The following is a 27,922-nucleotide window of genomic DNA, read 5'->3' as shown; positions in this document are numbered from 1 at the left end:
GCTGTGGGCCTCCCGCTCACAGTCAAGCAACTAACAGCTGGATTTAGGGCCCAAGATTGCAAAGTTCCAGAAGACATCTAGCTGAGGGCTACTAACTGCCAATTCCCCTCTCAGCCACTGTACATAGTAAGTTAAATTAGAACATATTACTATTAGAAAAGTTATTATGTAAAGCAAGTTATATGTACTCAGTTAATAAGTTAATCTGTTATACTGTATCATGTCATTATAAAGCCTGCCTTAGACATCCTGTTGTATGTAAACCGGCGTGATATGTCAAATCGAATATCGGTAAAGAAAAATAAATAACTGAGTTGGCAGGGGATATAAAATAGGAGAAAATTCCTGGGTAGTTGCAAATAAAAGGCTCATGGTGCCAGATCTTGTACTGAATGAGCTAGAATTCCAAAAGGAGCAGAGTGACCTTGCCATGCACCAAAAATGTTTAAACTCTTCAACCTCCTCCACTCTCCCTGCCCCAGTCCCCGTCCCCCCACCCCACCCCAAAAATTAAAATGGTGGGTTCTTCTAGAATAAGGACTGGAACACTGCTTTGAATGAGTGGCTTTATAGGGATTTGAGTTCTTTCGATTTTTTTTGTGAATTCTTATGTCCTATTGACAGGAGAGAGGGCCCAGGGAAGCATCACTTGAAGAAGAGACTACTTCTTCAGGAATCCACTCTGGTGTCTTGCGCTGAAATCAGCTCAAGATGTTTCTACATCTTTGTGTAAATATGGCAGCAGAGGTGGTCTGAAATATGGCATATGAATCTTATGACATCCAACACTTCTTTCAGCTCATTTTTAAAGAGATTGTCCTTGAAGCATGGCACATTAGCAAGCCTTCCCTGAACATGAAACTCATAGCCATTACAATATGAGTGTCTATGGCCACTGTAGAGGCTCTTGATGCCTATCGGAACTAGATATTTATCGCATTCTTTGCTTTTCACCTTAAAAAGAAATAAAATTAATCTTATAATCTTGACGATTGCCTGGTAACTTGCCTGTCTGGTGAGAAGGTGGAAGACCTCACGCGTCACCTAGATAGGATTATAGACAGTGCTGGGGAGGAGCCGGCTGACATGGTACATGTGGGCACTAACAACATAGGAAAATGTGGGTGAGAGGTTCTGGAAGCCAAATTTAGGATTTTAGGTAGGAAGCTGAAATCCAGAACTTCCAGGGTGGCATTCCCTGAAATGCTTCCTGTTCCACGTGCAGGTCCCCAGAGGCAGGCAGGCAGAGCTCCGGAGTCTCAATGCGTAGGAGGAGACGATGGTGCAGGGAATAAGGATTCAGTTTTGGAAGGAACTGGGGATACTTTTGGGGAAGGGGGGGGAGGGAGACTTTTCCACACTAACTTTCAAAAAGGAGATAGAGCAGCTTTTAAACTAGAAAAAGGGGGAAAGCCAACAGTCACTCAGCAGTGCATGGTTCAGAGGAAAGTATCCTTGAAGGATACTAATGAAACAGGAGAGTTAGGGCATCCCAACAGAGAGGTTCCAATAAAAGCAAACGTAGTCCACGTGCCTATATGTAAAAAATTACCTGAGCTAAGATTTCCAAATTATCCCCTATCAACTGAAAAGCAGGTTGTTAAAACAAGCAAAAACCACACTTTGAAATGTCTGTATGCCAATGCCAGAAGTCTAAGAAGTAAGATAGGAGAGTTAGAGTGTAGAGCAGCAAATGATGAGATAGACTTAATTGGCATCACAGAGACTTGATGGAAGGATGATAACCAATGAGATAGTGCTATATCAGGGTACAAATTATATCGCAATGATAGGGAGGATCAATTTGGTATGGGTGTGACACTTTATGTCTGGGAGAGTATAGAGTCCAACAGGATAAAGATCATACAAGAGACTAAATGCTCAGCAGAATCTATATGGGTAGAAATCCCATGTATAGTGATAGGCATATACTACCATCCATCTGGACAAAATAGTCAGACAGATCAAATACTAAGAGAAATCAGAGAAGCTGACATTTGTATTTTCTGTTCTCAAGGTATGAAAACTTACCTTGAGAACAGAAAATTCTCTGTTAAAATAGGAAAATCAGAATCCACACACTTCCCCCTCACCTAGGGAGTCCCCCAAGGCTCCTCCCTCTCGTCCACCCTCTTTAACATATACCTCCTGCCCTTATGCCAGCTTCTCTCCGAACTCTGCCTTAAATTCTACATCTACGCAGATGATGTACAAGTCATCATACCTATTCAAGATTCCATTAACGCCATGCTAAAATACTGGGAGAAATGCCTCTCTTCCATCAACTCCTTACTCACTAATCTCCATCTTGCACTAAATTCATCAAAACACGAACTACACCTCATCCACAACCATCAAACGCACAAGCTCTCACCTACTGACTACTCAGCCAACTTGGGTGTATTAATTGATCAAAACCTAAGAAAAACATATCAACTCTGTCTTAAAAGAAGGATTCTACAAGCTAAATATCATAAAAAAAACTGAAACCCTTACTCCACACCCACGATCTCAGAACAGTTATTCAAGCCTCCCTCTCAACCAAATTAGATTAATGTAATTCCTTGTATTTAGGCCTCCCCTACTCCACAATCAGACCCCTGCAAATGCTGCAGAATGCCACTGCTAGAATCATGAACGCACGTAAATCAGACCATATCACACCCCTATTAAAAGACCTCCATTGGCTCCCTATCCCTTCATGTATCCTTTTCAAGATCCTCACCATAATCCATATTCAAAAACAACTCATCCTGGCTCAACGAACCCCTACGACTCAATCATCCCGCCCAACCAGAGCAATCCGCAAAGGCACTCTGCACATCCCACCACTTAAAAGTGCCCACCTCACCTCGGGACCACACCCTATCAACTGCTGGACCCACTCGATGGAATGCCCTGCTCACCAGCCTCCGCCTAGAACCCTGCCCCTTCAAATTAAAAAAAAATGCTCAAGACCTGGCTCTTCCATCAGGCTTACCCTGACTAGACTTTAGCATGCCCCCACTTTGCCAATTGTGGACCCCGTCTCTACCAATTACCTACCAGTTACCTCTCTGTTATTCCTTATTTAACAGCTTTCTTACTAATTTGTTTTAATTACTTTTCAGTTATACCTCTGTTACCTATCAGTTATCCTACTAAATTGTTAACTTTCTAGTTTGATTTTCAGGCTCCCTTATAGCCTCCCTGTACTGTAACAACCTCTGTTGTACAAATTTCCACCAGTTGTCCCAGTTCCCCCCGCTCCCTGTTCTTTGTACCTTTCCAAACTAGAGTTTTAATGTAAACCGACATGATGTGCCTACTAATGTCGGTATAGAAAAACTTAAATAAATAAATAAATTTGGCAGTGCAATTACCCCAATATTGACTGGGTAAATGTAACATCAGGACTTGCTAGAGACAAAGTTCCTGAATGTAATAGATGACTGCTTCATTGAGCAATTGGTTCAGGAACCAAACGAGAGAGGGAGCTATTTTAGATTTAATTCTTAGTGGAACGTAGGATCTGGTGAGAGGTAACTGTGGTAGGGCCACTTGGCAATAGTGATCATAACATGATCAAATTTAAACTAATAACTAGAAGGGGGACAATAAGTAAATCTACAGCTCTAATACTAAATTTTCAAAAGGGAAACTTTGATAAAATGAGGAAAATAGAAAAAAAACTGAAAGGTGCAGCTGCAAAGGTTAAGTGTGTTCAACAGGCATGGACATTGTTTAAAAATACAATCTTAGACGTGCAGTCCAGATGTATTCCACGCATTAATAAAGGTGGAAAGAAGGCAAAACAATTACTGGCATGATTAAAACGTGAGGTGAAAGAGGCTATTTTAGCCAAAAAAATATCCTTCAAAAATAGAAGGATCCATCTGAAGAAACTAGAATAAAGCATAAGCACTGTCAAGTTAAGTGTAAAACATTGATAAGACAAGCGAAGAGAGAATTTGAAATGCAGTTGACCGTAGAGGCAAAAAAACTCATAATAAAAATTTTTAAAATATATCCGAAGCAAGAAACCTGTGAGGGAGTCGGTTAGACCGTTAGATGACAGAGGGGTTAAAGGGGCTCTTAGGGAAGATAGGCCATTGCAGAAAAACTAAATTAATTCTTTGCTTCCGTGTTTTCTAATAAGGATGTTGGGGAGATACCAGTTCCGGAGATGGTTTTCAGGGGTGATGAGTCAGACGAACTGAACCAAATCACTGTGAACCTGGAAGATGTAGTAGGCCAGATTGACATACGAAAGAGTAGCAAATCACCTGGACCAGATGGTATGCATCCCAGGGTACTGAAGGAACTAAAAAATGAAATTTCTGATCTATTAGTTAAAATTTGTACCTGTCATTAAAATCATCAATTTTACCTGAAGACTGGAGGGTGGCCAATGTAACCCCAATATTTAAAAAGAGCTCCAAGGGCGATCCGGGAAACTATAGACCAGTGAGCCTGACTTCAGTGCTGGGAAAAACAGTGGAAACTATTCTAAAGATCAAAATCGTAGAGCATATAGAAAGACTTGGTTTAATGGAACACAGTCAACATGAATTTATCCAAGGGAAGTCTTGCCTCACAAATCTGCTTCATTTTTTTTTTTTGAAGGGGTTAATAAACATAAGGATAAAGGTGAACCAGTACATGTAGTGATTTGTCAAACGCCTTCTGAAAATCCAAAGTCCCTCATGAGAGACTTCTAAGAAAACTAAAAAGTCATGGGATAGGAGGCTGCGTCATTTTGTGGATTACATATGATTAAAAGGAAACAGATTAGGATTAAATGTTCAATTTTCTCAATGGAAAAGGGTAAGCAGTAGAGTGCCTCAGGGATCTGTACTTGGACCAGTGCTTTTCAATATATTTATAAATGATCTGGAACGGAATAAGATGAGTGAGGTTATCAAATTTGCGGATAGAAAATTATTCAGCGTAGGTTAAATCACAAGCAGATTGTGATACATTACAGGAAGACCTTGCGAGACTGGAAAATTGGGCATCCAAATGGCAGATGAAATTTAAGGTGGACAAGTGCAAGGTGCTGCATATAGGGAAAAATAACCCTTGCTGTAATTACACAATGCTAGGTTCCATATTAGGAGCTACCACCCAGGAAAAAGATCTAGGCATCATAGTGGATAATACTTTGAAATCGTCGGCTCAGTGTGCTGCAGAATGTTAGGAATTATTACGAAGGGAATGGTTAATAAATCAGAAAATGTCATAATGCCTCCGTATCGCTCCATTGTGAGACTGCATTTTGAATACTGTGTACAATTCTGGTTGCCGCATCTCAAAAAAGATATATTTGCGATGGAGAAGGTACAGAGAAGGGCGACCAAAACGATAAAGGGGATGGAACAGTTCCTCTATGAGGAAAGGCTAATGAGGTTAGGGCTGTTCAGCTTGGAGAAGAGAAGGCTGAGGGGGGATATGATAGAGGTCTTTAAAATCATGAGAGGTCTTCAACGAGTAGATGTGAATCAGTTATTTACACTTTCAGATAATAGAAGGACTAGGGAGCACTCCATGAAGTTAGCAAGTAGCACATTTAAGACTAATCGGAGAAAAGTCTCACACTCAACGCACAATTAAGCTCTGGAATTAGTTGCCAGAGGATGTGTTTAGTACAGTTAGTGTAGCTGGGTTCAAAAAAGGTTTGGATAAGGTCTTGGAGGAGAAGTCCATTAACTGCTTTTAATCAAGCTGACTTAGGGAATAGCCTCTGCTATTACTGGCATCAGTAGCATGGGATCTTCTTGGTGTTTGGGTACTTGCCAAGTTCTTACGGCCTGGTTTAGCCTCTGTTGGAAACAGGATGCTGGGCTTGATAGACCCTTGGTCTGACCCAGCATGGCAATTTCTTATGTTCTTAAGGAGATAGTCAACAAATTCTTCAGCATCTTCATAAATGGTATGCAAGTATTTGACCACAAAGAGTTGGTAAGACACTATATAGGGGATTGTGGCATAGCATTCTGATAAATCAAACTTCCCAATAAGCTCCAAGGTCTTAGTTTCATAACCTAGGGGCACCAATGGCATGGGTCTTAGAAATACTGGTCATTTTGAGGGCAGATTTGAGAACTATACTATGATGTGGCGGCTGTGACTAGTCAAATCCCATAACTGCCTATGATAGAGATAGAGACAAGTGCTGAGTCTCTTGTGCTATGACAAAGTAATACCCTTTATCAAAAGAAGCAAAAACAAACAACCCCCCCCCCACCTCTTACTTTGTTTGCTAATTACATTTATACATAACAAGTGGTAGACTTCTTTGTAAATGACTGGCATTTTCAGGGCCCATTTCAGCTTGTGATGCTCAATAGGACAGAATTGTGCGTGCTATGTCTGCCAATGTGCTGGTGACATTTGTATGAAAAAGAACATAACCGCAGTAATCAAAACTGCTTGGAAAATACTATAGGTAAGTGCTAAAGAAATTAAATTTAAAAATGTAAAAAGATACTAACCTTTTTCAATCAACTTCCTGTCCAATGGAACTTTCAAATTCTCTTGTATTTTAGCTGTAAATAAGAAGGCAGTATTATCATAAAATGTTTGTTTTCTTACAAAGGAAGCATGCTTGCAATAGTTTGATACTCACCAATCTTGAGCACCTCATCCACTGCCTGAAATGCCATTTTGTTAATATTGTAGGACCTAAAGAAACAAACAGTAAGATTCGTATTTCTAATTCCAAAATTCAGAGAGTCTCTTTCTGGTATAATAAAAAGCTAAGAACACTGCTTAGGCAAAAGTTCCTCCTTTGGGTGGCTGGTGGGTGTGAAGATTGCCTGGTAACATGTCTGCCTGGTGCGGATAGCGGACCTCACACGTCACCTATATTAGATTTTAGACAGTGCTGGGGGAGGAGCCAGCTGTTGAGATACATGTGGGCAGCAACATAGGAAAATGAGGGAGGGAGGTTCTGGAAGCCAAATTTAGGGTTTTAGGTACAGGGAACATTTCAGAGAACGCTCCCTGTACCTGTTCCATACTCAAGTCAGAGGCAAGAGCAGCTCTGGAGTCTGAATGCATGAATGAGATGATGGTACAAGGAAGAGGGATTCAGTTTTGTCAGGAACTGGGGAACGTTGGGGGAGGGGGGGGGGGCAGTCTTTTCTAAACAAACGGGCTCCACCTTAACCAGGGTGGAACCAGGCTGTTAGCGCTAAATTTTGAAAAGGAGATTGTTCTAGTTTAAAAACTGCTGTAAGGGGAAAGTGACAGTCACTCAGCAGTGTTTGGTTTGGAGGGAGGTCTTTAATTACTTGGCACACATCAAACTCCGTAATTTGTTAAGCCTCTCCCTCGCTTCCCCAGATAACGTCAGAAGATTTATACACTCTAAATATTTTTCACTAGCCTGCATAAAATTTGCATTTCAAAATCATACAACTTCATAGAACTGCATACCGGTAAATCTTTTACTAATTTCCGCTGTTGTGTACAAAAATTTACCAGATCTTAAATCTTTTGAATCGTCTTTTCTCTCAACCTCCTTGCGAGCACTTGCCCTGCCTTATTACCAAACTCAAAGTGCCTCTGTTTAAGTAAGTCCAATTGAAAGGCTATTTTGGCTAAATCCAATTCGTGCAATTCCTTTCTAGCTTCCTCCAGTTTCTGCAACCTATGGTGCTCCAGGGACCTCTTGTGACTCAGTTCAAGTTTAGCAATCTTTTGCACAAGCAAAATTCTTCCTCTCCTTTTTGAGGAATAAGACTCGCAAGATCAATTTACCCTAGTCTCTCCACTTTCAGGACACTCCCAGAGAGTGCCAAATGTTACCTCCTCTGAGCTATTGATAAGACATATTCTCATATATGTTCTGTAAGAAATTCATTAAATGTTTTATCATCTAAAAGCCTATTGTTTAATCGCCAATAACTTACCCCCTCATCTCTACTATTCATTTGCAGACACACCCAAACTGGAGCATGATCTGACCACGTCATGTTCCCTAGATCCGCTTCACCTATATGGCTCACTAACGCTTTATCTATTAAATAATCTAATCGAGAATATGACTTGTGAGTTTAAGAGAAATATGTAACATTCTGAACTGGATTTCTCAGCCTCCAAAATCAACCAAACCACGGGCCACAATCAGGTTTTTAAGAGATTGCCTATGTTTCTTCGTCCGCCCAGTCCCCGAGCCTATGTTGTCTATATAAGGGTACCTTGTAATGTTAAAAATCACCCCCGATAATAAGGTGCCCCTGTCCACTGCTCCAGGAACTTTGAAATGTTGTCTAGGGAAGGTCCTTGATTGGAACTGGAAGCATACAAGTTAAACATTGTATACAGCTCATCAGCCATGAGGACCTTAAGAAGAATATATCTACCCTCAACATAGCCCGAATATCTACCACCAGAGAACGAGAGAATATGCCCACCCTGCGAAGGAAAATGTTTTTATCTGCTAATTTTCATTCCTGTAGTACCACAGATCAGTCCAGACTCCTTGGTTTTGCATCCCTGCCAGCAGAGAGAGTCAAAGTTTCACAGATGCTGTACTTAACATGTCCCTATGCATTGACCTGTATCCAAGCCAAGATAAGAATCCAAACTATAAGTACTAATTTTACCTCCCAACGAACAGAAGGCCGGTGATGTAACCAACTGAAAACAGATCCATAAAGAGGATAAAGAACAAAACAAAAAAAAAAAGCATGGTACTCTCAATAAAACTGCAACATATACACAGCAGAACGAGTGGAAGACTCTCCCTTCCTCAAGACTGGGTGGGTCTCTGGACTGATCTGTGGTATTACAGAAACAAAAATAAGAAGTTAAGAACCAAACATTTTTCATTCCCTGTACAAACCCAGATCAGTCCAGACTCCTGGGATGTACCTAAGCACCTGGGTAGAGACCCAAGAGTCCCCTGGAGCACCATCAGGGTCTATATCATCCATGTCCCCTTGAGGATTCCTGGGTGCTGAAAACAGATCCAGGCCCCTGCAAACACCCTTCATTCATCTCTTCTTTCAGAGAATTGCCTCTTCCATGGTGAACCAGGACCTGGATTCTACTCGCCCCCCCCCCCCCCCCCCCCCCCCCCCCCCCCACTAGCTTTGCACCCAACTGCCCTTTTGGCCAAATACACCTTCTGTATTAACAGGAAAATTAGTGGAAAAAAGCTGGGAATCCTCCTCATCCCTCCCCCCCCCCCCCCCCCCCCCAGGGGAAAAATCACCTGCACCCAAATCTGCAGGATCAAGAGAAAAATCCACCCCTTCAGAGTCACTTCTGGTTCCTGAAAACACAATAACTGTAGGGGAAAGCATTGGAGTGGATCTCCCTACTGGTTGCGCTGCCATCGCCTTTACTGTGCTTGACAAAATGGCCACCATTCCAGCGCCCAAAATCGCCTCCCTCGCTGAAGGGCCAGAGTCTCGGGATGCTGCAGCCAGTCCAGGTGCAGGGAGAGAAGTACCAGAGGAGACCTTCCCTACTTTTACACACCCGGAGCAAAGCCCTTGCCTATTAAGCCTGCCATGTGATCCCCCACAGGAGCAGCAAGAAATGCTGCGTGCCACACCTCATGCTCTGAAGTCACCTGAAGCAGAAGAACCTGTGCGTGATAAAAGTTAATCTCATTGGTGAGCCTGTCTGGTGTTTCCATCTGCCAGTGAACTCTCACCTGCTTGGCAAGCACAGCATGGCAAAGACAGAAAATTCTGGTTTATTTTTTTTTTTAAACTTCAATAGCAAACAAAAATTAAGGAATTTTCCCTTGTTCAGCTGGGTACATGCAGAGCCATCAGACAGGACCACCGCTACCTCATGGGGGATGAGGGATTTGAACTACCAATTGTCCACCCCATGACACCACCGGATGAGTTAACAGAAGAGTCACCAAACACCTGCTCATCCACCTCTAAATCAGAGGGGGTGGCCCCTCTAGGACTTCACAACCCCCACGAGAGGATAAGGAAAAGTTCTCTGTTTTACTCTTTTTTTTTTTAGATCTCTCCAGACTGCAGGATTTTGCACATCTATCATCTGCTGGAGACAGAAAAATGTTGAGGGGCTGCAGGTGGCACATGATTTTAAATACAGTGTCAGTGAAACTTTGTCACCATCTGCTGGCAGGGATGCAAAACCCAAGAGTCTGAACTGATTTGGGTACCTACACGAAATACTTGCTACCTCTAATCGCCAATGAAAATTATTGTTGTGAAAACGCCTTGCCCCATAATGGTTATTCCTTGCGCTTAGTCAACTGTAATTCCTGACAAAATACCACATTGGCTTTGAGCGTAGACATTTCCCAAAAAAACAATGAGAAATTACTACTTAACCGATAATTTCCTTTAATTTAGGTCAGTCAGATGAATCCAGAACAAGTGGATTATGCACCTCTACCAGCAGATGGAGACGGAGCAAAGTGATGTCACAGTATATATATTTCTGCAGTGACATCAGCCTGCCAGTATTGTAGTCAAAAGCAACTGTGGACAGACTAGCGACTTGATAAAAAAAAAAAAAACAAACCAAAAAGATAACCATTTCAATACTCAGTCAACACTGAGCTCAGACAAGAATGTAATAACACTAGTCTAGGGACTGGAGTAATGCTTACCAGTAATTCCTGTAATACGGAGGCACACAGGAAAATCAATATCCAATCATTCGGCAGCCAAGCGAGGGAAGATAGATTTATCTGACTGTCCTAAAGAATAGGAAATTATCAGGTAAGTAGTGATTTCTCATTTCTTAGCATCCATTCAGATGAATCCAGAAGAAGTGGGACGTACCCAAGCTACTCCCAAATAGAGTGGGAAGCTGCCCGAGGTCCAGTCAATGGAGACAACAATCTAACTACTGCCCATGACACTGCCTGACCCCCTAGTGGAATGAGCCCTAACCTGACTAAGTAACAGCTTCCAAGCATCCACAAATGCAGTCGTGACTACCTCCTTAATCCAGCGAGCTATTGTAGGCTGGCTCTCCCTGTCTAGTACCGCCAAGAAGATCAGGCTTCTGCAAAGACTTAGTAACCTTTAGATACCTGACAATACGTCTCTTGACATCCAAGGGTTTCTCCAGGCAGTTTGTCACCGTTTCAAGTTGCGTAGTCTCCAAGCCAGCTGCTCATTATATCTGCCGCCTTTTTTTTTTTTTAACGCATAAGGTCACCTCACTGATTGTGAAACAGACCAAAAGGGAATTGCCATCTATATTTTATATTATTGTTATGGAGCTGCTTAACTATGTCCCTGAATTTCCTCCTTTGACAAATGGTGGTCAAGGCCAAATCTTGATATATCTGAATCCTATTACCTTTCCAAAATTAGTGGCCAGCTTTCCTAGCCACATTTGCCACTTTTTCCTTTAGCAAGAATCTGTGAACACAGGCAACGATGTCTTGGGGCTGATTATTGTAAGGCCGCCCCAGGGATCTGTGGGTTCTTTCCAATTTGATCACAGGCGCTACCTCTGTTCTTCCATCCAAACTCAGCACAGGTGCTAGCTACTACTTGAAAGCAGTCCAAAATTGCAGAATCCTCTGGCCCTCCCCTAATTCTCAAATTCGCCCATAGAGATCTATTCTCCATGTCCTCCAGAGAGGATGATAGCTTGTTTTCCATCAGCTCTTTCTAAGCCTCCCTCCAGTGTTTCATATCAGAGGCCTGCATATCCAGATGGGATTCTGACTCCTCCACCCAGAAGCCACAGATCGGAGACATCGCTCCTCATTTCAGCCATCTCCCCAATTTCTTTTTTGAGGCCCGCCACATCAAGATCAAGGAACCAGGCAAGAAATTTCGCACGCAGTGTGCCGTCCTCAGTCACATCGCCGCAATCGCAGCCTATCTCTGCAGCTTCTTGTTCCTGCGCCATTTTCTCTTTGGGCCCGATGACGCCAGCTGCTGCAGCACATGTAAATAAGCATTTCAAATCTACTCGTTTTTTTCTGACACACAATCCACACTTCAGACTCCAGCTAGATAAGCATCCCAGCTGTAATAGAAACGGTCCAGGTGCTAGATAAAATGGGGATTATAGCAGATTCAGGAATAGAGCCTCAGACATAAGCAAACATCTCACCCAATGATGTCACTTCCCCACTAAGGCCCTTTCAATTGGGAGGAATGCTTGGTCTCAAACTGAATCTATCCATGCTCCTAAGGATGGGAGTGAGGCTTCATTTGGTGAAGCTGATCAGAAAATCCAGGGGCTGTAGGAGTTGGTTGGTTTTCTCCAGGAAGTTCAAAATTCCCAACTGGTAGGAGAAGACATAGACCCCCATCCAGTGCAGTTAAGCTGCTACCACTGCCAGGCACTTGGTGAACACCCTTAGAAGCACTTAAATGCTGTTGAGGGAACATGACAGCAGAAAAAAAGAATTGCAATGAAGCAGAAGAATTAAAGAAACAGACATATGAATCCCGCTGGATAATTTTCTGTATAAGTGGAAGTTCGGACAAAATTGGACTGAAGGGATCACAAGGCAGCATGCGTGCAGAAATCGCCATGCATACTCAGCTTTTACTGAGATCTGAAAAGATGGGTCCCGTTTGGTGCCTTGAATGTCGTCACCTGCACATGTCATGATTGCTCAATGGAAAAATAACCTTTCCCTGTTTACTCATTCTATCGCACTCAAGATTTTATAGACCTCTCAGCCATCTCTTCTCCATGTTAGAGAGCCTAACCTGTTTAGTTTGTCCTCATAGGGGAACTATTCCACCCCTTTTATCATTTTGGTAATCTTTCTCTGTACCTTTTCAAATTTCTCTATATTTGTTTTGAGATGGATTGACCAGAACTGCACGATACTCAAAATGTGATTGCACTATGGATCAATTCAGAGGCATTACAATATTTTCTGTTTTATTTTCATTCTTTTCCTAATAACATTCTTTTCACTTTTTTCTTTTTTTTTTTTTTAGACATTACAGCATATTGGGCCAACAATTTCAAAATATTACCTACATTGACTGTTCTAGAATTGCCCATGCTTGGGACAAATATAATCCAGTGGGAGCACAGAGGAAAGGATCACCTTGCTGGTGGCTGAAAATAATCAGTAAGTAGTGCTTGGGGAAATTTTTAAAACTTAAAAGTGGAAATAAAATTATTGGGGTATATTTAGTGCGTTTATGTGTCTGTATTGAATAGCTAGTCAGAAAGGCAGGCAAAAACAGAAGTTTGTGTTTCCCAAAACTCCCACCCCTCTCCAAGCTCATCCTTTAATTTATAGACAGGTGACACTTTCACACACAAAAAAAAAAAAAATAAATAAAAATCTGCCTTTTAATTTAAATTCAGAAATTAAACTCTTGATAAGGTGTAGGGAATCATTCCCTTGTAGGTCACTACCAGAAATATAGTGAATACACCAATACATGTATACACCAATACATGTAAAGGACCCTAATTGTATGCAGTCCTACTCCCACAGCAACCTAAAACTTAACTAGGAACTGAACAAATTTAAGATGAAGGCAGCAGTCCAGCAGCAACAGGGGTGCCTCCCAGTCTTCTGCATAGAGTGTCACATGTATGATTTTTACCCGCCTTTGAGAAATTGTACGTGTGCATCTGATGCAAGGAGCTCCTGTCTCAGGGAACGAGTCCAATCTCTGGAGGCTAGAGTGGCAGACCTGGAGGAGATGAGGCAGACTGGAGTTTGGGACTTGGCTATGATGTCCCTGAAAGTCTCATGTTTATATCTCTCTGTCTGGCAGCCCAGGTGCTGCCTTGGAGGAAGAAGGTCTCATGATCAGAGAGCATCAACCTGGTGCAGCAGGAAATAATCCTGTTGCTAGTACCTGCTCTCCAGGTGGTGCATTGTCCTCTTGCACAGAGGATGTGTCTCCCAGAGCTACTGCCCAAGAGGGAAGGTTAGGTCGGTCATTACAGTTGGTGATTCAATTATTAGGAATGTAGACAGCTGGGTGGCTGGTGGACATGAGGATAGCCTGGTAACATGCCTACCTGGTGTGAAGTTGGCGGACCTCACATGTCACCTAGGTAGGATTTTAGACAGTGCTGGGTAGGAGCCAGTAGTCGTGGCACACAAGCACGAACGACATAGGAAAATGTGGGAGGGAGGTTCTGGAAGCCAAATTTAGACTCTTAGGTAGAAAGCTGAAAACCAGAACCTCAAGGGTAGCATTCTCTGAAATGCTCCCTGTTCCACGCGCAGGTCCCCAGAGGCAGGCAGAGCTCCGGAATCTCAATGCATGGATGAGACGATGGTACAAGGAAGAGGGATTCAGTTTTGTAAGGAGCTAGGGAAATTTGGGGGGGGGGGACGACAACTCTTTTCTGAAGGGATGGGCTCCACTTTAATCAGGGTGGAGTCAGACTGCTGGCACTAACCTTTAAAAAGGAGAGAGAGCAGCTTTTAAACTAAATCAAAGGGGAAAGCTGACAGTCGCTCAGCAGTGTATGGTTTGGAGGGGAGGTATCTTCGAAGGATACAAAAAGAAAATTATTCCTTACCTGCTAATTTTCGTTCCTGTAATACCATGGATCATTCCAGACGATGGGTTATGTTCCCTGTCCAGCAGATGGAGTCAGAACAGATTTCTGGGGGGAGGTGCTACATTACCTCACCACCCACGTCAGCATCCCCAGTCTCTAGCCTAGCAAAGCCAAGCCCAAGAGGAAGAGAGGGATCAAGTAACTGTATTGAAGTAAACATTAAAATTTTAATTGTTAAAGAACCAGAATGATAACCTCAACAGAGAAAACTTGCTAACACATAAATATTGAACAAAACAACTCTGAGTGCTAGAAGGAGCAGAAAAATGAGAAGAGCACAGTCGAGCAGAGATAGCCCACCCTAATTAAAACTTTCAATAGTAATGGGAGGGTGTCTGGAATGATCCATGGTATTACAGGAACGAAAATTAGCAGGTAAGGAATAATTTTCTTTTCCCTGTACATACCAGGATCATTCCAGACGATGGGATGTACCCAAGCTTCCCTCCTATGGGCGGGCCGTGGATAGCCCTGCTCGGATGACTCGATCCCCAAAAGAACCGTCTGATGGTGTGGAAACATCCAGACGATAATGCCTTGCGAAAGTATGGAGAGACTTCCACGTCGCCGCTCTGCAAATCTCCTGGACTGAAACAGAGCTAGACTCTGCCCATGACGCCGCCTGTGCGCGAAGGGAATGGGCCTTAACCCCCAAAGGAGGTTGCTTACCGACCCCAATATAAGCCGAAGCAATTGTCCCCTTCAGCCAGCGAGCAATAGACGTTTTGGATGCCATGTGACCCTTCCTGGGGCCCGACCAGAGAACGAAGAGATGGTCGGAAAGACGAAACTCATTGGTAACTTCCAAATAACGCATCAGGCATCGCTTTACATCCAAAAGACGTAAATCCCTGGGTTCGTTTGATTTGAAGGAAGGCAACTCAACTGACTGATTGAGATGGAAGGCCGAAACCACTTTAGGAAGAAAAGATGGGACCGTGCGGAGGGACACACCATCATCTGAAAAACGGAGATACGGTTCTCGACAGGATAGCGCCTGTAGTTCTGAAATGCGTCGCGCTGAACAGATTGCCACCAAGAAGATAGTTTTAAAAGTCAGATCCTTAAGAGAGGAAAATCTTAAGGGTTCAAAAGGTGAACCGCTAAGTGCTCGTAAAACTAAGTTCAGATTCCAGGACGGACAAGGAGGACGTAACGGAGGCTTCAAGTGACGCACCCCTTTAAGGAAGCGACCCACATCCGGATGAGAGGAGAGACGCGATCCTTCGCCACTATATGAGGGCGCCCAAAGCCGCGACCTGTACTCAAAGTGAGTTGTAAGAGAGACCGAGATCTAGTCCTTCCTGAAGGAAGGAGAGAATTTGCGATACAGAAGCATTGGTGGGCTGAATGTCGTGAGATCCGCACCAATTTTCGAAGACCTTCCAAACTCTTATATAAGTGACTGAAGTAGATCTCTTACGAGCAAGCAATAGAGTCGAAATGACCTCCTCCTGGTAGCCTCTGTACCTCAGTTTGCGCCTCTCAAAAGCCAGGCCGCTAGACAGAAGCGATCGGCCTGCTGTAAAAATATGGGTCCCTGCCGGAGTAGGCGTGGAATGTGGCTGAGACGTAGAGGGCCTTCCATGGTCAGGAGAAGAAGATCCGCAAACCACGGTCGATGAGGCCACTCCGGCGCCACGAGGACCACTGGACCGTGGTGATTCTCGATTCTTCGAATCACTTTTCCCACAAGAGGCCACGGTGGAAAGACATAAAGAAGGATGTTCCGCGGCCAAGGCAGGGCTAGAGCATCGATTCCTTCTGCGCCGTGTTCTCTTCTGCGGCTGAAGAAACGCGGAGTCTTTGCATTGCTCGCTGTGGCCATGAGATCCAGGTGGGGAGGACCCCATCGGGAGATTATCAAATCCATCGCCTCCCCCGAGAGTTCCCATTCTCCGGGATCCAGGCGTTGACGACTTAGGAAGTCCGCCTGTATATTGTCTACTCCCGCAATGTGGGAGGCTGCCAAACGCAACAGATGCCTTTCCGCCCAGAGCATTAATTTGTCCGCTTCCAAGGATACTTGAAGACTTCGTGTGCCCCCCTGTCTGTTGATGTAGGACACCGTGGTCGCATTGTCGGAAAGGACCCTGACAGCTCTGTGAAGCAACCGAGGAAGGAACCCTTTTAACGCCAGACGTACCACTCTGGTCTCCAGACGATTGATGGGCCACCGGGCTTGTTCCACCGTCCATTGACCTTGTAGAGAGCTCTCCTGACAGACCGCCCCCCATCCTGATAGACTGGCATCCGTGGTGACCACTATCCATTCTGGTATGTCCAGAGAGACTCCCTGAGCTAGGTTTCGGTATTCTAGCCACCAGTGAAGACTGTGGACGGTATCCATCGGAATTGGGAGTACCATCTGGTAGTCTTGTGAGGACGGCTTCCATCTGGAGAGCAGAGACCTTTGAAGAGGGCGGAGGTGGGCAAAGGCCCAAGGAACAAGATCGATAGTGGAGGCCATCGTGCCCAGGAGCTGAAGGTAATCCCATGCTGTGGGTTCTTGAAGATCCAAGAATCGGAGAACCTGATCGCGAAGGGACTGAGCCCTTTCTTTTTTGAGGAATACCATGCCCTGTTTCGTGTCGAAATGTGCCCCCAGGAATTCCAGGGACTGGGAAGGAACTAGGTGACTCTTGGCATAGTTGACAATCCACCCGAGAGACCGGAGCATGCGGAGTACTATACTGACCATCCGGCAACCCTGGTCCCATGACTTCGCTCGTATGAGCCAATCGTCTAGGTAAGGGTGTACCAGAACGCCCTGCCGGCGCAATGCAGCTGCCACCACTACCATGATTTTCGTGAAGACTCGTGGAGCCGTCGCCAGACCGAAAGGTAAGGCCCGGAACTGAAAATGTTGACCTAAGATCTTGAATCTTAGGTAGCGCTGATGATCCTTGAGAATAGGAATATGCAAGTAGGCCTCGGTGAGATCCAAGGAAGCTAGAAATTCTCCTCGATGTACCGCTGCTAGAACCGACCGAAGAGTCTCCATGCGAAAACGGGGAACTCAAAGAGACCTGTTCACCATCTTGAGGTCCAGGATGGGACGAAAAGTACCCTCCTTCTTTGGGACAACAAAATAGATGGAGTAATGACCTCGACCCCAATCGTAGGGAGGAACTGGTGATATCGCTCCCAGTGCGGAAAGTCGGTCGAGAGTGGAAGCGACAGCTTCTTGCTTGTAACTGGATCCGCAAGGAGAGAAAAGGAACCTGTCTCTGGGAGGATGGACAAAATCCAATGCATAGCCGTGCTTTAGAATATCCAGGACCCACTGGTCCGATGTAATTTGGACCCACTCGCTGTAAAAGAGAGAGATCCGGCCCCCCAGCCGGGGAACCGGGTCGTGGGTCCGACTGGCATCATTGGTTTGTCTTGAAGGAGGAGGAATTAGAGGAACCCCATCCCTGACCCTCCCTGCCGGGACGGCGCCCTCGAAAGGGCCGGTTCCAGGAACCTGAACGTGAGGATGGGTTCCGAGGAGCTTGTTGACGAGTGTTTCGTGTCCTCCGCTGATTCCTGTATCGAGATCTGGAAGAAGAGTAGGAAAACCTTGAGGATCGTGGACGATCTTCCGGAAGCTTATGCACTGAATTCTCATTCAATGATTTAATGATCTGATCCAAGTCTTCTCCAAAAAGAAACTTACCCTTGAAGGGAAGGGATCCCAGGCGCGTTTTAGAGGATGCGTCCGCCGACCAGTTTCGCAGCCAGAGTAGGCGTCGAGCTGAGACTGCTGCTACCATGGAACGGGCGAGGACTCTGAGTAGGTCATAAAAAGCATCCGCCCCATATGCCATCACGGCCTCCAGCCGATCCGCCTGTAGGGCCTCAGCATCTGGTAACTCCTGTGAGGTAAGCAACTGCTGTACCCAGCGCAGACCTGCTCTCTGTGCAAGAGCACTGCAAATGGACGCTCGCATACCTAGTGCGGAAACTTCAAAAATCCTTTTGAGGAAGACTTCCAATTTTCTATCCTGAGTGTCCTTCAGAGCCGTACCTCCCGTGACCGGTATGGTAGTGTGTTTGGTCACTGCTGATACTGCCGAGTCCACGGCAGGAACTTTGAGGATGTCCAGAAAATCCTGTGGGAGTGGATAGAGCTTCTCCATAGCTCTACTAACTCTGAGGGTGGCCTCAGGAGTATCCCACTCACGGGAAATGAGTTGGAGGAAAGAAGGATGGGTGGGAAAAGCCTTGGCCAAAGGTCTTAGACCAGCAAGGAGAGGGTCACCCTTCCTAATGTTTGGTTGTGGACCAACCGGCTCTGGTGGAGGGTCGATGTCCATTTCCGTCAAAATATGAGGAATCAGGTCCTCTAATTCCTCAGAATGAAAAATGCGTAAGGTCCTTGGATCATCTCCCTCCAGATGGGAAAGCAGAGTGGGATCATCTCCCGACGGATCTGCCAAAGGGTCCCCCTCTGGACACCCAGCCAGGGCTGGAGGATCTTTGGAAGGTTGAGGTGGACCCGCAGAGGGAGAAGAAGTCCCTTGAGAGGGGGACCCCCCTAGACGGGCCAACTTCGGAGGAGGGGGAACAGGAATGTCCGAAGAGGCATCTCTAAAATGAAGAAAAGCTTTGTGCATTAAAACAATAAACTCCGGAGAAAAAGCAGAGAAACCTTCGGAAGGGGCCCCCGAGGCTTCACCCTCCCGGTGTCCAGAGTCTGCCAAGTTCCGCTGAGTCCTCGGAGGGGGTGGCGGAATAAGCGGGGAATCCTCTTCTGATAACCCCGCTTCGGAGTCTGACATTAAAATGGCCGCCGCTTCTGTGCTGATCGGGAGCGGGGCGTGTCGTTTTCTTGAGTCGCGGTCAGAAGTTCTCTCGGCGTCCCCCTCAGTCGGGCATGTTTCCCCATCAGGGAGGCAGTCCGAACAACGCCCCTCCCTGGCGATTTTAACTCCCTGCCGGCCGCAGGCTATACAAGCCGCCGGGCGCGGCATTGAAAAAGGCTGAGGGGAGAGGGGGAGGGGCGAACAAGAGCGGCAAAAATTGCCTCGCGCTGAGGAAAACTGCAAAAGGTGAAGAAAAAACTCCCCCCTGTCGACCCGAAGGACTGCCGAGGAATCTCCTTCCCGGCAGCCGGCGGCCCCGGGGAATGAAACTTCGCGGGACCGCGGGTCAACTAGAGAGCGTTGTGGAGGGAGGAGGGGGAAGTGTGGGGAGAGGCTGGACCACCAGCATGCACCCTCGGACGAAATTTCGACGACAAAACACGCTGAGGTAACCTGCAACTTAATAAACAAAGAAAACACCTACCCCAGCCGAATACAAAAAACGGGAGAGAAGAAAAGAAAGAGAAAGAAGGCTTGTAAGCAAGCCCCGGTGAGGTAAATAACCGTCACTCCACCCGTAAGTTTTGTTAAAGAAAAATTTTTTTTTTTTTTTTTTTAATTTTCCAATTAAAGAAATTAGAAACAAAATATATATCTTTTACTTGATCCCTTATAAAGAAAATTAGAGAGAAAGGTAATAACTAAGGTAAAGTTGTGGGGAACTCAGGTTCCCCCACCCGCATCTGCTGGAGTCAGAAAGATACTGGGGATGCTGACGTGGGTGGTGAGGTAATGTAGCACCTCCCCCCAGAAATCTGTTCTGACTCCATCTGCTGGACAGGGAACATAACCCATCGTCTGGAATGATCCTGGTATGTACAGGGAATGAAGCATTAGAGTTAGGGTATCCCAACAGAGAGGTTCCAATAATAAGAAAAGTAGTCCAAGTGCCCAGAATAAAACTCACCTGAGCTAAAAGATTCCAATTTATCCCTGTCAACTGAAATGCAGAACGTTAATACAAACAAAAAACATACTTTGAAATGCTTGTATGCTAATGCCAGATGTCTAAGAAGTAAGATGGGAGAATTAGAATGTATAGCAGTGAAAGATGACAAATTGGCAACTCAGAGATATGGTGGAAAGAGGATAACCAATGGGATAATGCTATACCAGGGTACAAATTATAGCACAATGACAGAGAGAAGCACCTTGGTGGCAGGGTGGTGCTTTATGTCCAGGATTGCATAGAGTCCAAGAGGATAAATATCCTGCATGAGACTAAATGCACAATTGAATCTTGCATGTTGGGTAAGAGTATAGTGATGGGAGTATACTACCATCCACCTGGCCAAGATGGTGAGACGGACAGTGAAATACTAAGAGAAATTAGGGAAGCTAATCAGATTGGTAATGCAGTAACAATATTGGGGTATTTGAAATCTCCCATTGACTGGATAAGTGAAACATCAGGATGTGCTAGAAAGATAAAGTTCCCGGATGGAATAAATGACAGTTTTATGTTGAATTAATGAATGGAAGGGGGACAGTAAGTAAATCCATGGCTGTAGCACTAAACTTTCAAAAGGGAAACTTTGATAAATTGAGAAAAAGTTAAAAAAAATTTAAATTAAAAGCTGCAGCTACAAAGGTAAAAAGTGTGCAACAGGCATGGACATTGATAAATATCATCCTAGAAGCACAATCCATAAGTATTCCTCGCATTAAAGGTCAAGCAATTGCCAGCATAGCTAAAAAGTGAGGTGAAAGAGGCTATTTTAGCCAAAAGATCTTCATTCAAAAATTGGAAAAGGATCCAGCAGAAGAAAATAGGATTAAACATAAGCATTGGCAAGTTAAATGTAAGACATTGATAAGACAGGCTAAAAGAGAATTTGAAAAAAAGTTGGCCGTAGAGGCAAAAACTAGCAATAAAAAAACTTTTAAAAATATATCTAAAGCAGAAAGCCTGCGAGGGAGTCGGTTGGACAGTTAGATGATCGAGGGGTTAAAGGGGCACTTAGGGAAGATAAGGCCATGGCAGAAAGATTAAACAATTTCTTTGCTTCGGTGTTTACTGAAGAGGATGTTGGGGAGATACCCATTCTGGAGATGGTTTTCAAGGGTGACTCATATGAATTCAACCAAATCACGGTGATCCTAGAAGATTTGGTAGGCCAGTTTAGCCAACTGAAGAGTTTACTTAGGGAATAGCCACTGCTATTAATTGCAACAGTAGCATGGGATCTTCTTGGTGTTTGGGTAGTTGCCAGGTTCTTGTGGCCTGGTTTGGCCTCTGTTGGAAACAGGATGCTGGGCTTGATGGACCCTTGGTCTGACCCAGCATGGCAATTTCTTATGTTCTTAAGTCACCTGGACAGGATGGCATACACCCCAGGGTTCTGAAAGAACTAAAAAATGAAATTTCAGACTTATTTCAATTAATTTGAATCCTATCATTAAAATCATCCATTGTACCTGAAGAATGGAAGAAGGCCAGTGTAACCCCAATATTTAAAAAGGGCTCCAGGGGTGATCCAGGAAACTATAGACCAGTAAGCCTGCCTTCAGTGCAGGGAAAAGTCATGGAAACTGTTATAAAGAATAAAATCACAAAACATTTAGACATGTTTTAATGGGACACAGCAAGCATGGATTTATCCAAGGGAAGTCTTGCCTCACAAATCTCTTTTTTATTTTTGAAGGGGTGAGCAACATGGACAAAGGTGAATCAGTAGATGTGGTGTATTTGGATTTTCCAAAGGCATTCAACAAAGTCCCGCATGAGAGGCTTTTAAGAAAACTAAAGTCATAGGATTTTTATTTATTTATTTACGGTTTTTTTGTATACCATCATTCGTAAAACACATCACGACGTAAAACATATCACGACGGATATAAAATCATAAAAGCAAATCAACATAAAACAAACAATACTTAAAATACATTAATGTTTCTAATATCAAATAAAATTAGTTAATAAAACATAAGAGAATAAAATTGCATTTCCTCATACTAGCTATTCCTTTTCTCAAGGTGATCAGTATAGGTCTGCTCGAAGAGCCATGTCTTTAAAGCTTTCTTAAAAAGCTTTTTCTTAAAAGCTTTAAACTCCGATTCTAGACGTAATTCGAGCGGCATTGTGTTCCAGATACATGGACCAGCAATTGAGATGGACCTATCTCGGACAAGTATAAGATGAGCTGAGTTTACAGATGGAATTTGCAGGATAGGAGGCGATGTCCTTTTGTGGATTGCAAGCTGGTTAAAAGACAGGAAACAGAGTAGGATTAAAAGGTCTGTTTTCACAGTGGAAAAAGGTAAAAGTGGAGTGCCTCAGGGATCTGTACTTGGACCGGTGCTTTTTAATATATTTATAAATGATCTGGACAGGGGTACGAGTGAGGTGATCAAATTTGCGGATGATCAAATTATGCAGAGTAGTTAAATCTCAAGTGGAATATGATAAATTGCAGGAGGACCTTGCAAGACTGGAAGATTGGGCTTCCAAATGGCAGATGAAATTTAACATGGACAAGTGCAAAGGGATGCATATAGGAAAAAATAACCCTTACTGTAGTTACACAATGTTAGGTTCTATCTTAGGAGTTACCACCCAGGAAAGATATCTAGACATCATTGTGGATAATATATTGAAATCACTGACTCTGTGCTGTGGTGATCAAAAAAACAAACAATGTTAGGAATTAAGAGGGGCATGGCAAATAAAACGATGATGTCATAATGCCCCTGTATTGCTCCATGGTGAAAACAGCATCTTGAATACTGTGTGCAGTTCTGGTCACCACATTTCAAAAAAGAAATAGTTGCACTAGAGAAAGTGCAGAGAAGGGCAACCAAAATAAGTGGCACAGAATGGTTAGCCTATGAGGTAAGGCTAAGGAAGTTAGGGCAGTTCAGTTTAGAGAAGAGACAACTGAGGGGGGATATGATAGAGGTCTATAAAATCATGAAAGGACTTGATCAAGTTAAATTGTTTATTTACTCTCTCAGATAACAGAAGGACTAGGGGGCACTCCATGAAGTTAGCAAGTAGCTCATTTAAAACAAATCGAAGAAAATTCTTTCAGTCAGCACATAGTTAAGCTCTGGAATTCACTGCCAGAGGATGTGGTTACAGCAGTTAGCTGGATTTTAAAAAGGTTCGAATAAGTTCCTAGAGAAAAAATCCAGAAACTGCTATTAATTATTAAACAATAGTAGCTTGAGATTTAATGTTTGGGTACTTGCCAGGTACTTGTGACTTGGATTGGCTGCTGTTGGAAATGGGATACTCGACTTGATGGACCCTTGGTCTGACCCAGTATGGTAATTGTTAAGTTCTTATGTTACATTTGCAACTACTCCATTTTTTTTTTTTTTAAAGTTAAATGTTACTGCAGCAGCTTTCCTTAATGTCTTCCCTTCACTGATGTTAAATTATGATTACGCTGCCAAACACCAGTTACTTCTTGCACCAAATCATGCATCACAATGAGGATTAGATCTATAGTGGTCTCCCCTCTTGTCGGTTGCAGGACCAGCTGCTCCATATAGGAGTCATTTATGGTATTTCATACAGGAACACCGGTATAAGAAAATCTATAAATAAATAAATCTAGAAATATTGCCTCCTTAGCAAGTCCTGATGAGACATTTACCCTATCAGTATTGGGGTGATTTCTCATTATTACTATGTTGACCAATTTGTTAAGTTTCCTTATTTCTGTTAGCATTTCACTGTTTCTCTTCATCCTGGCCATCCTCTCCATCACACAGGGAAATCTAATCTATAGAAATTTCACAGTGCACTTTGTCTCCTGCAGACTTTTATCCTGATTGATTTTATGCCATCCTTAACATATAGTGCCACCCCCTCCACCAATTTGAACTATTTTGATATAAATGTTACCTTTTATCAGTGTCCTATTGGTTATTCTTCTTCCACCAGGTCTCCGAGATGCCTATTATGTCTACATCTTCATTCAGTGCCATACATTCCAATTCTATCTTATTTTTCAGATTTCTGGATTTCAAATTCAGACAATTCAAAGTATGTTTTATAATTGTGTTTACAGCCTGCCTAGTAGTTGAAATGGATATCTTGGAATCATTTCTCTGTATGCTAGTTAAAAGCACCTAGACTACTACTACTTCTAACACAACCGCTCTATCAAGATATTCTATCTTCACTATTATGACAGTATCCATTCAAGATCCCTCACCCCAAACCAAGGCTCCCAAATGACTGTCTGCTTTTCCTCATGATCTTGTTTAAAAGCTACTCTAATCTCCTTTTCAAAATGTTAGCAGCAGCTAGGTTTTGGAGCCCATCTTTTCACAATAGGCTCACTCGTCTCCAAAAATGTTGCCCAGCTGGTAATAAGCCTAAAGCCCTCTTCCCTGCACCCTCGTCTCACTCATGCGTTAAGACTCCAGAGTTCTGGATTTCAACTTTCTACATTTGGCTTCCCAAACCTCCCCTTCTCTACCTTCCTATGTCATTGGTGCCCACATGTTCCATTGACAGCGAGCTCCTCCCCAGCACTATTTAATATCCTATCAAGTTCACACAAGTCCATCTTTGCACCAGATAGGCATCAAAAGATCTTCATGCCCACCGTCATCCAGCTATCTATAGTCCTAATGATTGAATTACCCACTATAGCTGCCATTCTAACCTTTTCCTCCTAGGCATATGCCCCTGGAGATGCATCTTCAGTGCAACACCTGGAGGGCAGATTCTAGCTACAATATTTCCTGCCTCACCAGGGCGGTTCTCTCCTTCTAGGTGACCTTGTTCCTCCAAGACAGAGCAGGGGTTGCCAGAATGGCAGTGGGACTGCTCTATTATGTCCCTGAAGATCTTCTGTGTTTGACTCCTGGACCCAACTGCAGTTCCTTGGGTGGGCTGAAGCTGGGGATGCTGCATTTACAGGCCCCAGATGAAGGCAAGGGCAGAGAGAATTGCCATCATTGCCCAACAATGACATCTAACAGCCACACACTGGGTAATACATGCACCTGGCTCCAGAAGGAGTTACTGTCTGTAGACCCTAGTCAAGAATGGTTGATGCATTGGCTGGAGGGCTGAAATATGAGAAGAAACCCTGAATACTTGTGAATGAAGACTCATAGTACCACAGCCACAGTACAGGCCGTGCCAGGCCAAGAAAGGAAATATTTAACATGAGCTGCTTCCAAGTGTGCAGACAGAACTGTAGAGTAGGAGTTTGATTTTATCTGGAAACCACAGAGGCATTTTCAAAGGGACACATTAAAATTCTCCTTTCAGTAAAAGCAGTCGTTAGGAGTCAAGTTATTACAGTATACCTGGCAGGTGCACAATAACTTTAAAAATCAACTGAAAATTGTTTTCCAAAGTCTGGTAAATGATAACGTTAACGGTTCCATTGCTCTCACTTGTGACCACACAAAAAGGCTTTTTTAAAATTAAATTTATTACTTATGAACAGAAACTTCACAGAAAAATCATTTTACATCTGACAGGAAATACTCATAAGGAATAAGAGGACCCTTCCCCTCCTCCTACCCCTAACCAATACTTCAATTTCAACTTCTTAAAAGTATACAGAGCAAAATAAAAACCAAAACAGAATGGAACTCAAAACCAAATAAGCATAAAATAAAAACAAGTACGGATCACACGCTAAATCTCCCTTTCGTTACCATATTCCGCCAAAAAATCTGCCCAAAGTCCTGTGTTTAATTGCGCTAAGCTTACCCAAACTGAACACTTGCTCCCGGTATTGCTGAACCACTTCCAGTATTGGTGCAGACCTCTTCTTCCAACAAAAGGCAACCTCACAATGAGCTGCTAAAAAGATCTGTTGTATGAGAGGCCTAGGACACTGGTAGGCCCAGCAACACACACTTAAGGAGGGGCAACCCTACTTCTCCCCAGTAACAGAACCCATCCATGACAAGCGCTCAGCCCAAAGGCCACGTATGCATTGAACATTCCCAATACATACACTTCTCCCCACATCCCCTCCAATACCTATCATCAGGATGTGGGGACATTTTACAGAGCCTTTCTGAAGTAAGGTACCTTCATAGTAGCACCTTATAACCATTTTCTATTAAAGATAAAACAGAACACTTCCCAATATTCATAAAGGATAATTCCCACACTTTTTTTCACTTCAAGGATCCCCAAGATCAGCTTCCCATGTCTTTTATATGGCTAAGTTTCTCCTTTAGGTCTTGATTTAGTAGAGCAGGGCTTCCCAAACTTTTAGCCAATGTGACTCCATTTTAGCATGTGAAAATTCACTCGACCCCAGAGGACAACCAAACCTAATTTGCGGGGGGTGTAGTTTGCCTCCAAAATTCCCTCCACTCACCATTCCTGCACTCCAACTGATCCCCTCTCTTAACCTCCATCCCCGTCCAGATGGCCTCTCAACCTTTGCCCCTCCAGCTGATCCCCTCTTACATCCCTCAGTTCCTCTACCCTTCCCAGCCTAACCTCTCACTCACCCACTCTAGCTTTTTACATCCTCCCCACTAAATCTCTCACCTCCAAGCCATTTTTGTAACCCCAATTGATTATCTGGCATCCCTTCTTCTCTTTTCTCACATACCCCCCCCCCCCCCAGTTGATTCTCTCACCCCTAGCTCCTCTCTTGCATCCCCCCTCTCACCTTCCACAGCCAATCCCTCTCCCACTGATCCAACCCTCAAACCCTTCTTGTATCTGATCCCTCCCTTCAAACAGCCCCCATCCACACATCCCCTTGACTAGGATCACAAGCGACATTTTCCTTTAGGCCTCAAGCGATAAATGGAAGACAACTAGTGGGAAGAGAGAGTAGGCTGATGACAGGAGCAACATTTTCCTCTTAGGTAAGTTTAGTGATGGGAGAGGATAGAGAAGAAGTAGTGACAACCTGCACACTCTTCCCCAATGGCTGGTCCAATGCCTGATGTTGATTTGCCTGATGTTGATTTGCAACTGGCAGCAGCATTAGTAATGAAAGTCAGCACAGGATCTGTGAGCCAGTAAAAGCTCACAGGCCCTGCAGTGGCCCCAGTCCCTCCTCACACATGGCTTCCTGTTAATGTGAAAACTCAAGCACGGCGGGACCATTGCAGGACCTGAGAGTGCATGCTAGCTCAGGGATCCCATGCTGATTTCCACTACTTCTGCTGCTGGTGATGTCTGGAGAGGACTGCCCTTTGAGGCATTTGTGACCCCATTTGGGGTCCCGACCCACAGTTTGGGAAGCTCTGTAGTAGAGGATAAATTCTAGAAATACAGCCTTTAGCTTTGTTGGCTGACGCACAAAGGTCCTCTGAGTTTTGACCCTATTGAGATCATTAGTAATGGCAGGTTGTCAACATAATGTTTAATATGAGAACCAATCACAAAATTTGTTACATTTTTTTCTTGTAGTGATTCAAAAGTTTGCACAGATCTGCCCCTCCCCCCCCCCCAAAAAAAAACCCCAAAACAAAATCAAAAAAACCCCAACATGCTCCATCCTCATAATTCCCTATGCCTTCCAACACCTCAGCATGGAAGTGATTAAGCCTGGTTGAAGGTCCTTATTGTGAAATTAAGGTGAACAATAACAATCTCTTTTCCCCACCATGCATTCTTT

The 27,922-nt window shown here is 43.9% G+C and overlaps 1 protein-coding gene across 5 annotated transcripts in view; it reads right to left on the bottom strand.

The window, feature by feature from the left end:
• Positions 1-27,922, bottom strand: part of NADK2 (NAD kinase 2, mitochondrial) — a 159,704-nt gene that overhangs the window by 7,861 nt on the left and 123,921 nt on the right. For 4 of the 5 annotated variants that reach the window (XM_029578776.1, XM_029578796.1, XM_029578787.1 and 1 more), the window contains 2 exons: positions 6,608-6,663; positions 6,474-6,527 (listed from right to left, as the gene is read on the bottom strand). In XM_029578776.1, the coding sequence (XP_029434636.1) occupies positions 6,474-6,527; positions 6,608-6,663 (110 nt within the window). Of the gene's footprint in view, positions 1-780; positions 789-6,473; positions 6,528-6,607; positions 6,664-27,922 lie in introns of all 5 variants that reach the window. The other variant, XM_029578813.1, reaches the window with a different exon arrangement.

Source organism: Rhinatrema bivittatum, chromosome 1 (genome assembly GCF_901001135.1).
Source record: "Rhinatrema bivittatum chromosome 1, aRhiBiv1.1, whole genome shotgun sequence".
Lineage (NCBI taxonomy): Eukaryota > Metazoa > Chordata > Amphibia > Gymnophiona > Rhinatrematidae > Rhinatrema > Rhinatrema bivittatum.
This window is presented reverse-complemented; position numbering and strand designations above follow the sequence as displayed.